A 12,122-nucleotide genomic window follows, 5' to 3' on the forward strand; every position below is an offset into this window, starting at 1 on the left:
ATATATACCACCCATATCAGTGATTTAGGATTTTTATTTGACGCCTTATAAAACGTTACCATTATGAAACTTAAACAATGTTAACCATTCAGCGTCATTTTACAAAACACAACCGTAAATCGATGTGCAAAACGTCACAGGTTTATGTGTACACATACAAGCTATTTGGCAAAATATTATTGATAAAGATGTAGAATGGCTCCCTGTGATTATATAATGACCTCTATTTGAACGTCGAAATGTTATATTGCATTGAATATCATGATAAGAGGTATTGTAATAGTAAAGGATGTATGATTATATCAGGAGCGGCAGGCATAAATAGAAATGATAAGTAAATCGGATTATTCGGTTAAATGGCGGATGTATACACGATTTGGAAGTCTGATATAAAAGTCAGACCCTGACATGGGGATGCTAGTGGAATGACGAAGCTTTCTACGATCTGAGTAGGGCCGGCGTGAATTTCATCGGCGGCTCCAAGCGGTCAATATAAAACGTGTAAACAAATAATTTCAATATTCAAATGTTTTAGAAAATATGTTCGATATTAGGGGTATGCAGGTTTCATGAGATTAGCAATCTATAATAGCATAGCTGTCATATACGGCTCCGCGTCCACTGATGGCATGTGTATAAGGTGACAATTCAATTCAATACTTTATTGATCCTTATTACATTGAAATTCCGGGATGAAATTCCCAAATTCAATAAAGTTACAAATTTTAGAATAAGAAAATACAAAATACAAGACACATGGGTAATTCACACAGAATAACATGAATAAGTTATTTAAATGACGACGTCTACTTCAACCCAGACTCAAGTCTAGGATATCGAGTGACAGCCAAACCGGGCCCCGGGACCGGGCCGGCTGGCTGGATGAAGCAGACATCAGAAGAGCTCTTTCTTCAACTATGGAGGCAATGAAGTTGCAGACCAGCTTAGAGCATAAGTGAATCGAAGTTGGTCACAAGTTGACAATTTTTTTTTAATTAGACCAGTCGAAGACTGTATCATCGCCAAATCTCATAAATTTGCAATTCCACATTAGCTTATCCCAGAAATTCTACATTTTTTCGCAGGCGTCAAATAATTTATTAAAGTTAATTTTCTTGTTGTGACTAGTTCCAATACATAATACTGATGTTCTGGTCTTCGAAAAACCAGGCGTGAGGGTGGCAGCATTTTTGGGGTTGACTTGTGTTGAGAGAGACTGTAGAACCGAGTCAGAATTATAATATAAATCTCTTGATGAGAGAAGAATATTTTATTCCACAGCCTGATTTCAAGGTTGAGTCTGGTCCAAATATGTTTTCAATATGCTCCACATCTGTCTTTGTTGACATTAGCCATGATCAGACAAGTGTTTTTGGCCCGTGCCAAATAAGGCGTGGAACAATTGCTCAAGCGGTGTCAAATTGACCTATGCCTTTTTGGCGTGTCCATAAAAGGACCAGACCTGAGCAAAATATTCTTATTGGTGAATTTATTGCGTGTGAATTACAACTGCTTCCGGAAATTACTCACTTTGCTTTTTTTAAGCATTCTTTAATATCAAGCAACTGGTTTGCGTGCGATAATAAGCACATCCAAAATTTGACTTCGGCCTGATCGATGCTAATTCGGCCCAAATCGTCTCTGTGTGATCACGGCTAATATATTGTATTGCCTAGACAGTGTCTACAACAAACGATTTTGCCTCTGAATTTTGTAGTAATTGATTATAGAGTGCAATTTCATATAACAACAAACTTCAGGGCCCCAGAAAATCTGTTCGTTATAACCGAAAGTTAGTTATGTCCAGCATACAATCATCCTACTTGGGACGAACTTCTGAATCTGTAACAACAGATATATCATATCTGAGATTATAATGAGGTTCTACTGTGGGTGTCACTAAACCTAAGACCCCCTAAACCTAAGACCTAAGACCCGTTAAGACCTGACTCTAAATCATTATTTGTGTACTTTAGACTATTCAAAATGGTTCTAATATATAGATATTAGTTAAAATGATCCATCGATGGCCCATTTAAATTAGGTTTATTTATCAGAGACGAGATATTTGAGGGTCTTAGGTTTAGTATATTATATATAGGTGTCACTAAACCTAAGACCCATAAACCTAAGACCCGACTCTAAATCATTATTTGTGTACGTTAGACTATTCAAAATGGTTCTAATATATAGATATTAGTTAAAATGATCCATCGATGGCCTATTTAAATTTGGTTCATTTATCAGAGACGAGATATTTGGGGGTCTTAGGTTTATGGGTCTTAGGTTTAGTATATTATATATAGGTGTCACTAAACCTAAGACCCATAAACCTAAGACCCGACTCTAAATCATTATTTGTGTACTTTAGACTATTCGAAATGGTTCTAATATATAGATATTAGTTAAAATGATCCATCGATGGCCTATTTAAATTTGGTTCATTTATCAGAGACGAGATATTTGGGGGTCTTAGGTTTATGGGTCTTAGGTTTAGTATATTATATATAGGTGTCACTAAACCTAAGACCCATAAACATAAGACCTAACGGGTCTTAGGTCTTAGGTTTAGGGGGTCTTAGGTTTAGTGACACCCGTTCTACTGTACACAGTTGAGGGACCCTTCAAATAGTACCTACACATCCATGTTAGAAATTGATCAATATTGGCCATTTCAGCCGATTCAATTGGTAGAAAACATGTGTACGTACTATTTATATGGTTCGTTAGTCAGGCGTGGATTCAGGTGCTCTGGGTGCTGGAGAATCTCCCCTTTTGGAAATCATCGCTACATTTCAAAGTACCGTTATATTTCAAACATACAAGATGATCAAGTAGTGCCTAAAAACACTCGGAATGCATGAAATTTAGACCAAATTGAAAATTTTCAGGATGATCACAGTTAATCCTGGATTCGACCCTGCTAGTTTAATCTATATCACTGCCAAATGAATCGTCGTTCGACGTTGATTTACAAAGCGATTCGTTTATCGGACTTTTCATGATGACGTTTTGAAATCGTTTCTTCAACGCGACCGTCACCAGATTCGTTGGATCGTCGATCGAATAGCGTTTCGCCTGTCTGATCGGAGTGCCACCTGGTGAATGAATTCCCGGCGTACTTCGTAACGATGTTTTGCCGCTGGTGATGTGCTTTTTAAGTTCGTCGCCGAGAAGCGGTTTTCTAGTCAACGTCGACGGCAAACTTTGTCTACGAGATAAGACGCTGTTTTTTATAGCTGTGCCTAACTTTCTAGTACTTAACGGTGTCACGTTGAGGTGAACACTAGGTGGCGGCACCGGTGGAGGTCGAGGAACTGCAGGTACGGGAGGTGGTATAGGTATTATAGATGGCGCTGTAGGCGAAGTTTGACAAGCCATATCGGTACTACATTCGGCGGCGTCGAGTTTTCGTTTTTTGGCCTTCGGTTCGAAATTATCTCCAGATGGCGCTGAAATGTCATTGTGATCGCAATATTCCTTAACGTATTTCGAACATTGAATAAGACTGAGTCGAAGCGACGTCTTCAACGATGACGTATCCAAGTTGTCTATCTGCGCGAATAAACCCATGATTTCTCCTAGATGCCGATTCAGTCTGTCGTCATTTTCCTGAAATACGGCAGAAACGGCTTTTATACAGTAGAAACACCGGCTTAAATTCCGATTAGGGATCATTCATTTATTACGTACGCATAAAATTTGATTTTTTCAACCCCCCTTCCCCTCTGTACACAAAATCGGCCATGTTTTTATATATATTAAGCATTACACTATGCAATTGCACTGACCCCTCCCCCCTCCCCATATGCGTACATTATAAATGAATTACCCTTTATTTGGGACCGATGAAATAAATCTGGTTTTTTTTAGTAATCTGGATTTTGCATGATATTTTACATGCATTTGCGTATTCAGTCAATCTCTGTAATAGCGCCATCCTTTTCAATGCCACTGCCGGTGTAAAAAGTCAAAATTTCAAATTCAATGGAAATACCATAGCGCCAAATTTGGTAAAATGTTTTTATTGGTCCAAACAGTTTCATTACTAAGGACTTTAAGTTATACTGGTGATGGACCATTGATAATATCCAAATAAGATCAGATTTGACCGTATATACGTACAAACAAAATATATGTAGTTCAGATGCGTAGTCTTATATACTTTTTGAAAATGATAAAATGTCGAAAGTCTGGCATCATAAGTTCTCTTTTAAATAAAAATTTTGTGGGTGAAATCCTTGACCTTGACGATATGAAACTGAGGTTAATAATTGATGATCAAGTAAGTATCAAATATCCGATGGGGTGGTGGGTCCAGACAAACCGGCCTTGTTGACATATTTCACCGAGGTGATGCGCTGAAGAGATTTTTCTGAACAAATGGTGGCAATAATTTTTAGCGGTTTTCTTGACCAGTACTGAGAGTCTACTGTAGATTAAAAAATTTGGTGCTATTTGTTAACGCCGTTTAAAATGTTAGAACGTACTTTTCCGATTCGCCGTTTGAGTAAAACATCTCTTTCTTTGACTAACGTGATCCATTCATCTACTAATTTCTCATCCTCATTCGCTGTTCACAAGAAAATGAAATACATTATAAGCGTCTACAACAAGAATGGTTAAAATGTACTCCCAAAATATGATCAACTCAGTGGAACCTTGTCACAACGAATACCAGTGGACTAGAAAATCTCCGGGGCAAGTTGCTCTTAAGGCCACACTAAAAGAAAATCCTGTTTCTCGGGCAGGGCAATCACCAAAATGGGTAGGACATTTTTTTGTCTTTTTATAGAAAAAAGATATCGTTTATTCTTCTATCAGTGGGTAGGTTGCCGTAAATAATTTTTACTGGACTAAATTTTTAGTCAAGAATATGATTAACAGCTAGTAGACCACAATAATAAAAGGAAATTGAGGTGTTTGTACAATTAACTATAAAAAAAACTATATTTTGAACAGATTTCAGGGAATTCCTGGAATTTTATAATCCAAGGTCGCCATCAAAGTCCGATTAGCAAAGTTGTCTGAGCATGGCTGAGCCATTTCCAGAATCAAATTTTAAATCCGATATAATACAATTTTTTTATGATGTTGATCTAAGTGCCGACATCACGATTTGGTAAAAAAAAATATTTATGAGAAAGGAGTTTGGTAGTCGGTCAGCCACACATATATTTTTGAAAAAAGTTGTTTCACTTAAAATTTTGAAAAAGGGTCGGTAGGCAATTATATTTTATTCTGAAAATGATTATTTGAAATGGGGAAATATCGGGTCGGTCGGGCCCGAGAAACAGGGTTTTCTTTTGGTGTGGCCTAAAAGTTGGTTAAAGCGAACACTGGTGGATGAATGCCAGAGAGTGGCAGGGATCAGATTGATGAACTCAAGAACATTCACATGAAAATCCTAATAATCGGCTTATTTCATCTTTTGCACAGCATAATACCAGGATTTTTCGCAAAATTTCATATCAAGGTACAATAACATAACTTTCTATCACAGCCTAGATCTCCCTATTTTTGTTATCATCAAGGCTTTGTGTATTGTGTTCAGGATCTCAATGCAGACATGACTGATTGAAATAAACTAAAACAACAAGAATTAGTCATCAACATACTTTCAATTTACTGATTAATCTTTGTAATCGTGTTTTCGCAATTTTCTTGATAAACTGTAGAGTGGCAGATTATTATTAAGGGCTGTCCGTTGATTACTCTAAGCTCTCATACAGCGAAAAAGTGTCTTGCAACTAGTTGTCTCCAGTTACTTTGTCGATGTACTCTAGGCTTTAAGCTATCTATCAAAATTGGACCAGGGGCTGGTTGCGCAAAGGTTGGTTAAAGAATAGTAACAATGGACTTTTAATTGTCACAACTTTTCAGACACTGGCTCCAGGCCAATACCAAACTAAATCACAATCGGGTTTCATGACTACCTTACCTAAGCTTCCTAGCTGCGACTTGTCCGGTAATGAATTCAGAATTTCTACTCTGCGCTTCTCTAATTTCTCATGTCTCTCATTCAATGATGATTCTGTATCTGTTTGCCAGTGATACAAACCTGCAATTTCAAAATAATCTGACGCGGAACGGTGCATCATTCAGGGAATCATTTAGCCTACATTACAGGCTTCCTTACGTTCTCAAGGTGTTTAAATGAAAAACGGTTCGGGGTCATTCATTTATTACATACGCATTAGGGGAGAGGGAGGGGTCAGTGCAATTGCGTACTGCAATGCTTAATGTATATGAAAAATGGCCGATTTTGCGTACAAAGGGGGAGGGGGTGAAAAATTCAAATTTTATGCGTACATAATAAATGAATGATCCCTTCAGTATGTTTCGAATGTTTTGAAGTGTTGTACGGTAATCAATTGAAACAACAAACCAATTCATAGATTTACGTTGAACTGGATGCTCGTGGTATTCATGGCATACTTGTTAGGGCTTTAAATTGCATATGGAATTATTACCATGGCATCACACAGCAGGACCGTACATAGTATTTGAATTGGGGGAGGGAGTTCTATTGGATATAACACTTTCCCAAACTTCCTGAGGGGGAGCACAGGGGCTCGTATCAGAGTTGTAGGTAGTGTTAAAAGGATAATCTGTTAATCCAGTGTCTATATAATATGTGTAAAAAAACATAGTAATATAATCGATCCTTCGTCGATCGATCGAAGAGAGACGAAAAATTATTTGATTTTATCTGTGTGGTTATATTATATTCATCGGTCACCAGTTTTTGAGTTGGTCAGTATCCAATTTTATTTGGTCGGTATTGGTAAAGTTACTTTCGGTCGGTATCATAGTTTACTTTTTGTGTACTAATTTTACTTTTGGTCGGTATTGGACGGCTTTTGGTTGGTATCAGACGGTTTTGGTCAGTATTGGACTGGACAGTTTTGGTCGGTATTTAGAACCACCCGCTCAGAGATCCTGTTTAGATTTTGTGGAAACAACCCCAAGATCAAAATTTTCTTTTGACTGGGTGACTTGGGTATGCTAGGGTGTGTTTGTGATTGTGACTGTCAGACTTGTGCAGTAGAGAGTAGGCCCTAAGGCAAACCGGCAAAGGCAAGCCGCAAACAACCAGGAAAGTTATCAGATATAGACTATAGTTGCAAATCGCCCGCCCGGTTCATTCTTATTTTGTCAGCAGTTGAAATTAATTGGATCGGAAGTGTGTAAGACTATAGATCAGAATTTGATGTATAAATGATACTGATACCTTGTTTATCGGCCTTTTTGCCGAGCGAAATTATGCTCGAATTTGCCTCCATGCTCTCCATGGTCATCGACCTTCGTCCTGATGATTATCGCGCACTCCAGAAAATGTCGTCTCAACCGAAAATTTTCATCCAAGATGGCGGCCTCCATGTCTTCGCGGATTTTGAAGAATTTCAACAGTAAAATCTACAAAACCTGGCTTAAACACGGTAATAATGAAAAGTATTTCAATCCAAAATGTAAAAGTAAATTATATGTGATTTTGAAACGACCATTTAAGAAGAAAATGTTAATAATTGTTGCTTGGAATTTATGTTTTACTCCGTTCTTTCGTTTGTGGATGTACTAATTACCGAAATGAAATGAATAGTACGGTCATATCAATCAATACTAATGCCGAACCCAGTACACAACACACTTATGACGACTTACCATCATCATCATCATCATCATCATCATCAAAATCACGGACGGAAGGTCTGGTGCTACTGCCACTGGTGGTGGCTAGTCTGAAAACCAATCGTTATTACGTATACATTTAATCGACCAAATAACCGCTCATTTACCGCAAAGGCCAATAGTGGTACGGTTCCCTCAAACAACGTCTCGTCGTCTGACGCATAAGTGCCATAAAGAGGTTAACTCCTGTTTTTTGCAATGCAACAACTGATTTTAGCATCAAATCAAACCTATGTACTTAAATAAATTAATTATTTACCTTGTTGACTTTGAAGACTTGTTTTATAATAATATTTTTGATGATTTAAATTGGGAACCGGAGAATTTATTGATTTGATTTGAATTGAATTAATTGCCACAATCGGGGTTGTTTGTTGAACGACGGCTTGGTACCAGACTAGGTGGTGGCCTATTATTGGTGTCCAGCTTGTTTGTTGATTAATATTGGTTTAGTTGACAGGGTGGGTCCTCCTTATATACAGTGCCGACCCTCAGTGCCATGCAAATGCAAATACTCTTTCGGCGTTTGCTCGAAATTGACTAACAAGCATAGAGTATGGAGCGGTTTGTTCATATTGCCAGCAAATCAGGAACTGTGTCATTCCCATGTGCCAGAGTGCATATATCTTATTGAAAATGAAGGTATATATTTATATCAGGCACTGGTGACAGAACAGAGGTTTAATTCATAGCTGGCACTCAACGTGTTTAATGGCCAGCGTAGATGGACAGCTGAACTTAAGCTGTCCGTTAGAATACGGATATTCCAAGTTCTGAATAAAAGAAAAAATCTATTGCGTATTTTTCTAGGGATCAGGAAAGCTTCGGCAGTGACTGATGAAGCTCCCGTTCAAAAATGGAAATTATGCAGTGCAGTTTGTGTGGAGAGATATCCAGTGATAACCGCACCGATGAATACATTGGAGACGAAATGTGCAGAACTCATGAGTCAATTAGAGTTAGAAAATAGCGTACTGTCCAATCACGAAATCCAACACAAGGAAGATTTGTGAGTGCATCGGTTTTTTTTAATGATCATTATTCAAAATGTATTTATTAAGCAGAGAGAATCCCACAATGATAACAAAAAACGGTCGGAAAATGTTACTGGAGCTAGTAGTTTATTCGACGTTTCAACTATGTTCTAATAGCCATTTTCAGGTATTAATTCGAATATTGTCGACACATCGGATACACTACTAGCTCCAGTAACATTTTTGGACTGTTTTTCGTTATTTTTGTGGGATTTCCTCTACATTATCGTCACAACACTGATATGGTGTTTTATCAATCGTATTTATTAGATTTACTTTTTTAATTTACTACTTTGACGCCTCTTCGCAGGCATAGTACATTCTACATCACATTGTATGAACATCACAATGTATGACCTCTAGTTAGTGACCTAATCGTTAGTGATAAGGTTTTCAGATGCAGCTGATAGGGAATACAGTTACATCGATAAGTTTAATTTGGATTTTGACCTAATCTGGATATTGTTTCATGGTCCACCTATAAGTGTATGAAAAATACAGTCAAACCCATTTAATTCAAATCATTTTAATCTTGTGTTTTGGTAAAAAGGTAATACAATAAATATTTTCTCGAGTTATCCCACAAAATTATACGTATGGCTTGGGTTTAGTCAACCAGTCGTCATAAGATTTAATATCTTTTCGCTGTATCCAGGTCAAAGTCTAGTTAAGTTGTTACGATCTAGTCAGGGGTTATTCATTTATTACGTACGCATTAGGGGAGGGGGAGGGGTCAGTGCAATTTCATACTCTAATGCTTAATGTTTATGAAAAAATGATCGATTTTGCGTACAGAGGGGGAGGTGGAGTTGGATAATTCAAATTTTATGCATTCGTAATAAATTAATGATCCCTCATCTGTTTTTCTGATTAGTTCAATGTGTAACTGGGCTTGGTGCATCACATTTCCACGGTTGAGATTTCAATTTGGCTTTTCAGTTACTCAATCGTAGCTTCTAGTTTTAACTCGGAATTGTGGGGCCCGGATCTGTTGTTAACGCGATCTCAGAGGGAGTACCCGTAAAATCACCTCCTTATCGGGAAAAGTCTTTTCATTTCAACGTAGGAAAATTGCGGAAAAGAAGAAATTGGGCGATGAGGATTTTGGCGAAGTGATAATTCAAACTCGGTTAGATTTAGAGGACATTTGGGAACACGAATTGCAGAAGTTCTCGCCGGCGCCCCGCACTACCGGTACCAAATGGAAAATTCATCGTCATCATCATCAGAAGTTATGATAGAGAAAATCATCGCGAAATATTTCCGATCTCATTTCAGAATCTGATAAAACGAACGATTTAAAATCCACAGACCGGAAACTAGATCGGAAACTAGTGCTACTAGTCAAACAAAAACTCGGCGCTAATTACCATTGGATTTTTCCGCAAAAAGATTTAACCGACGACGAAGACTCAATGAGAGAGGTATCATTTTATTATGCGGGGTTATGTAGCCAAAAATTGTTCTTTGCAAACAGGACTGTCTGTGCAAATAATGGAACTGTCCGCTGCATGCTGGGCAAAAAAAATGTCCGTGCAAATAGGACAAAAATTGTCTGTATGAACAAGAAAAAAAATAGGGAATGTAGAATGATGAATTCCCTAATAAACTCCTGGCACAGGGGTAGCATAACCGGCCAGCTGCGAAATAGATTTAACTAACCGTGGAACCTGGTTACAATGAACCTCGGGAGATGAGAAAATATGTTTTTGACAACCAATAGTTCATTATTTTATGCAATATGAAATTATTAAACAGTCGTGTTGGAACTGCAATGATCGCCAATAGTGATCTGAATGGCGTTTTTTTTTTTTTTTTCTTTGAAAACCATGTTCTTGAAGTATTCACTGCGGCAAAAATCAGCAATTTGCCGAGGCAATCAATTGCTTACAATGCGCCTGTTGAAATTTGTGATTAAATGTGATATTTGGGAAAGAATTCTAGCTTCGTAATCACACCGCAAAAAAATCATTACATTTGAGGTCGTTACAAGGAGTATCCAACTGTACATAAGTTACCAGGGCTGTACCTAGCATTTGAATATTATTTTGGGGGGGGGCAGAGCATCCCGAAAATGGGACGTTCTATTGGATAAAGCAATAACATTTGCAAAATGGGCACTTTGCTAAAATATCTGGGGGCAACTAAGTGCGGCCCTGGTTAGTGATAGATGTCTAAAAAATTTATTTTTTTACGGATTTATTTGAAACATTTTTTCAGCAAATGTCGCACAATCAAGTTTGTTGCACAGTACACGTGACGATAATATTTTGTTAATTTCTTCCCTCTAGGTCGCTGACAACGCGTTGATTCAGAATTGCGGTGAACAAATGAAAACTCAGATATTTGGAAATGCTCCTTGCGGATTTCACAAATACAAATACGGAGCAGGGAAATTAGTGGATGACACTATCGGTTCAAAGGTAATTTCGAGAATTTAGAGGCTTTCCGTCAATTGGTCAGACTAGCGCCTAGAATCCTATAGAAAAAGGAAGGAATCATGGCGTTATCTCAGGGAATTATTGTGAAAGATGTCAAAAATCACTCTGTTTCAAAAAAACTTCTGGCAACCAGCAAAACTGTTTGTCAAAGTAGAACTCGCTTAATTCAGATTTTTATTCGGATAAAATATTCGGGCCATTAACCTGGAACCGTGATCTAAGCTATAATTCATAATTCGGATTTCACTTAATTCGACGAAATCCGGGCAGTTCCAATTAAAGTGAGTTCTACTGCATATCCAGCAACAAGTATACCGGTATCACATTTTCTTATACGGGTCCAAATCTTTTGGTTGGTTCTATCCCATAAGTTATGGCGCACAAATGTTTTTATCAATGTTCCACTGTTTTAAGAATGGTTTCATACGAAATTAGAATCCTCTCCGTTTCTTCGTAGGTATTTTTCTTCAAAGCTCAGTTGAGAGATGGAAATGTAACGATCAACGACGGCACAATCGCCGACTATGTTTGGATTCCTAAAGAAGAACTGGAAGATTATCTATTGCCGTCGTATTTAAAATCAGTGAATAAATTTTTATTGGATTTATAGCAGACTTTGAGAGATGTTGCCGGAAATATGCAGTATGTGTTGATAATCACAGCTTTATTAAATGACAATATTAATGTACCATAGTCTTGTATAGTTTGTGTAAAATAAAAGGATCAAATACTTGGAAAAATGCGGAAAGTTTCTTTATTGTCGTGATTCTTCAGTTGAAAAAGGTCACTGAAGTAGTAGGATGAGGAAATATTTAGAGGGCTCAAGATCTCGGATTGTTTATATTGTTAAATTTTTATTTCTATGGATTTTCCACAAGGACCTGACACAAAAAGTTTTGACCCCAGTCTCCTAGGTACTATATATACAAGGACTTTTCATATAAAGTACCTAGAA

The 12,122-nt window shown here is 37.5% G+C and overlaps 2 protein-coding genes across 2 annotated transcripts; one reads left to right on the forward strand and one right to left on the reverse strand.

Annotated features, from left to right (window-relative positions):
- Positions 1-2,613: 2,613 nt before the first annotated feature.
- On the reverse strand, positions 2,614-7,436 carry LOC141902448 (uncharacterized). Its single transcript, XM_074790179.1, has 4 exons — positions 7,235-7,436; positions 5,942-6,061; positions 4,491-4,573; positions 2,614-3,612 (listed from the first exon to the last, which is right to left on the reverse strand). Exons 1-4 carry the CDS (start codon positions 7,299-7,301, stop codon positions 2,929-2,931), a joined length of 954 nt encoding a protein of 317 aa, XP_074646280.1. The 5' UTR covers positions 7,302-7,436; the 3' UTR covers positions 2,614-2,928.
- LOC141902450 (large ribosomal subunit protein mL46-like) lies at positions 7,363-11,893 on the forward strand. The gene is made up of 6 exons (XM_074790180.1): positions 7,363-7,442; positions 8,503-8,701; positions 9,793-9,920; positions 10,005-10,150; positions 11,018-11,149; positions 11,625-11,893. Exons 1-6 carry the CDS (start codon positions 7,370-7,372, stop codon positions 11,775-11,777), a joined length of 831 nt encoding a protein of 276 aa, XP_074646281.1. The 5' UTR covers positions 7,363-7,369; the 3' UTR covers positions 11,778-11,893.
- The last annotated feature ends 229 nt before the right edge of the window (positions 11,894-12,122 follow it).

Source organism: Tubulanus polymorphus, chromosome 3 (genome assembly GCF_964204645.1).
Source record: "Tubulanus polymorphus chromosome 3, tnTubPoly1.2, whole genome shotgun sequence".
NCBI lineage: Eukaryota > Metazoa > Nemertea > Palaeonemertea > Tubulaniformes > Tubulanidae > Tubulanus > Tubulanus polymorphus.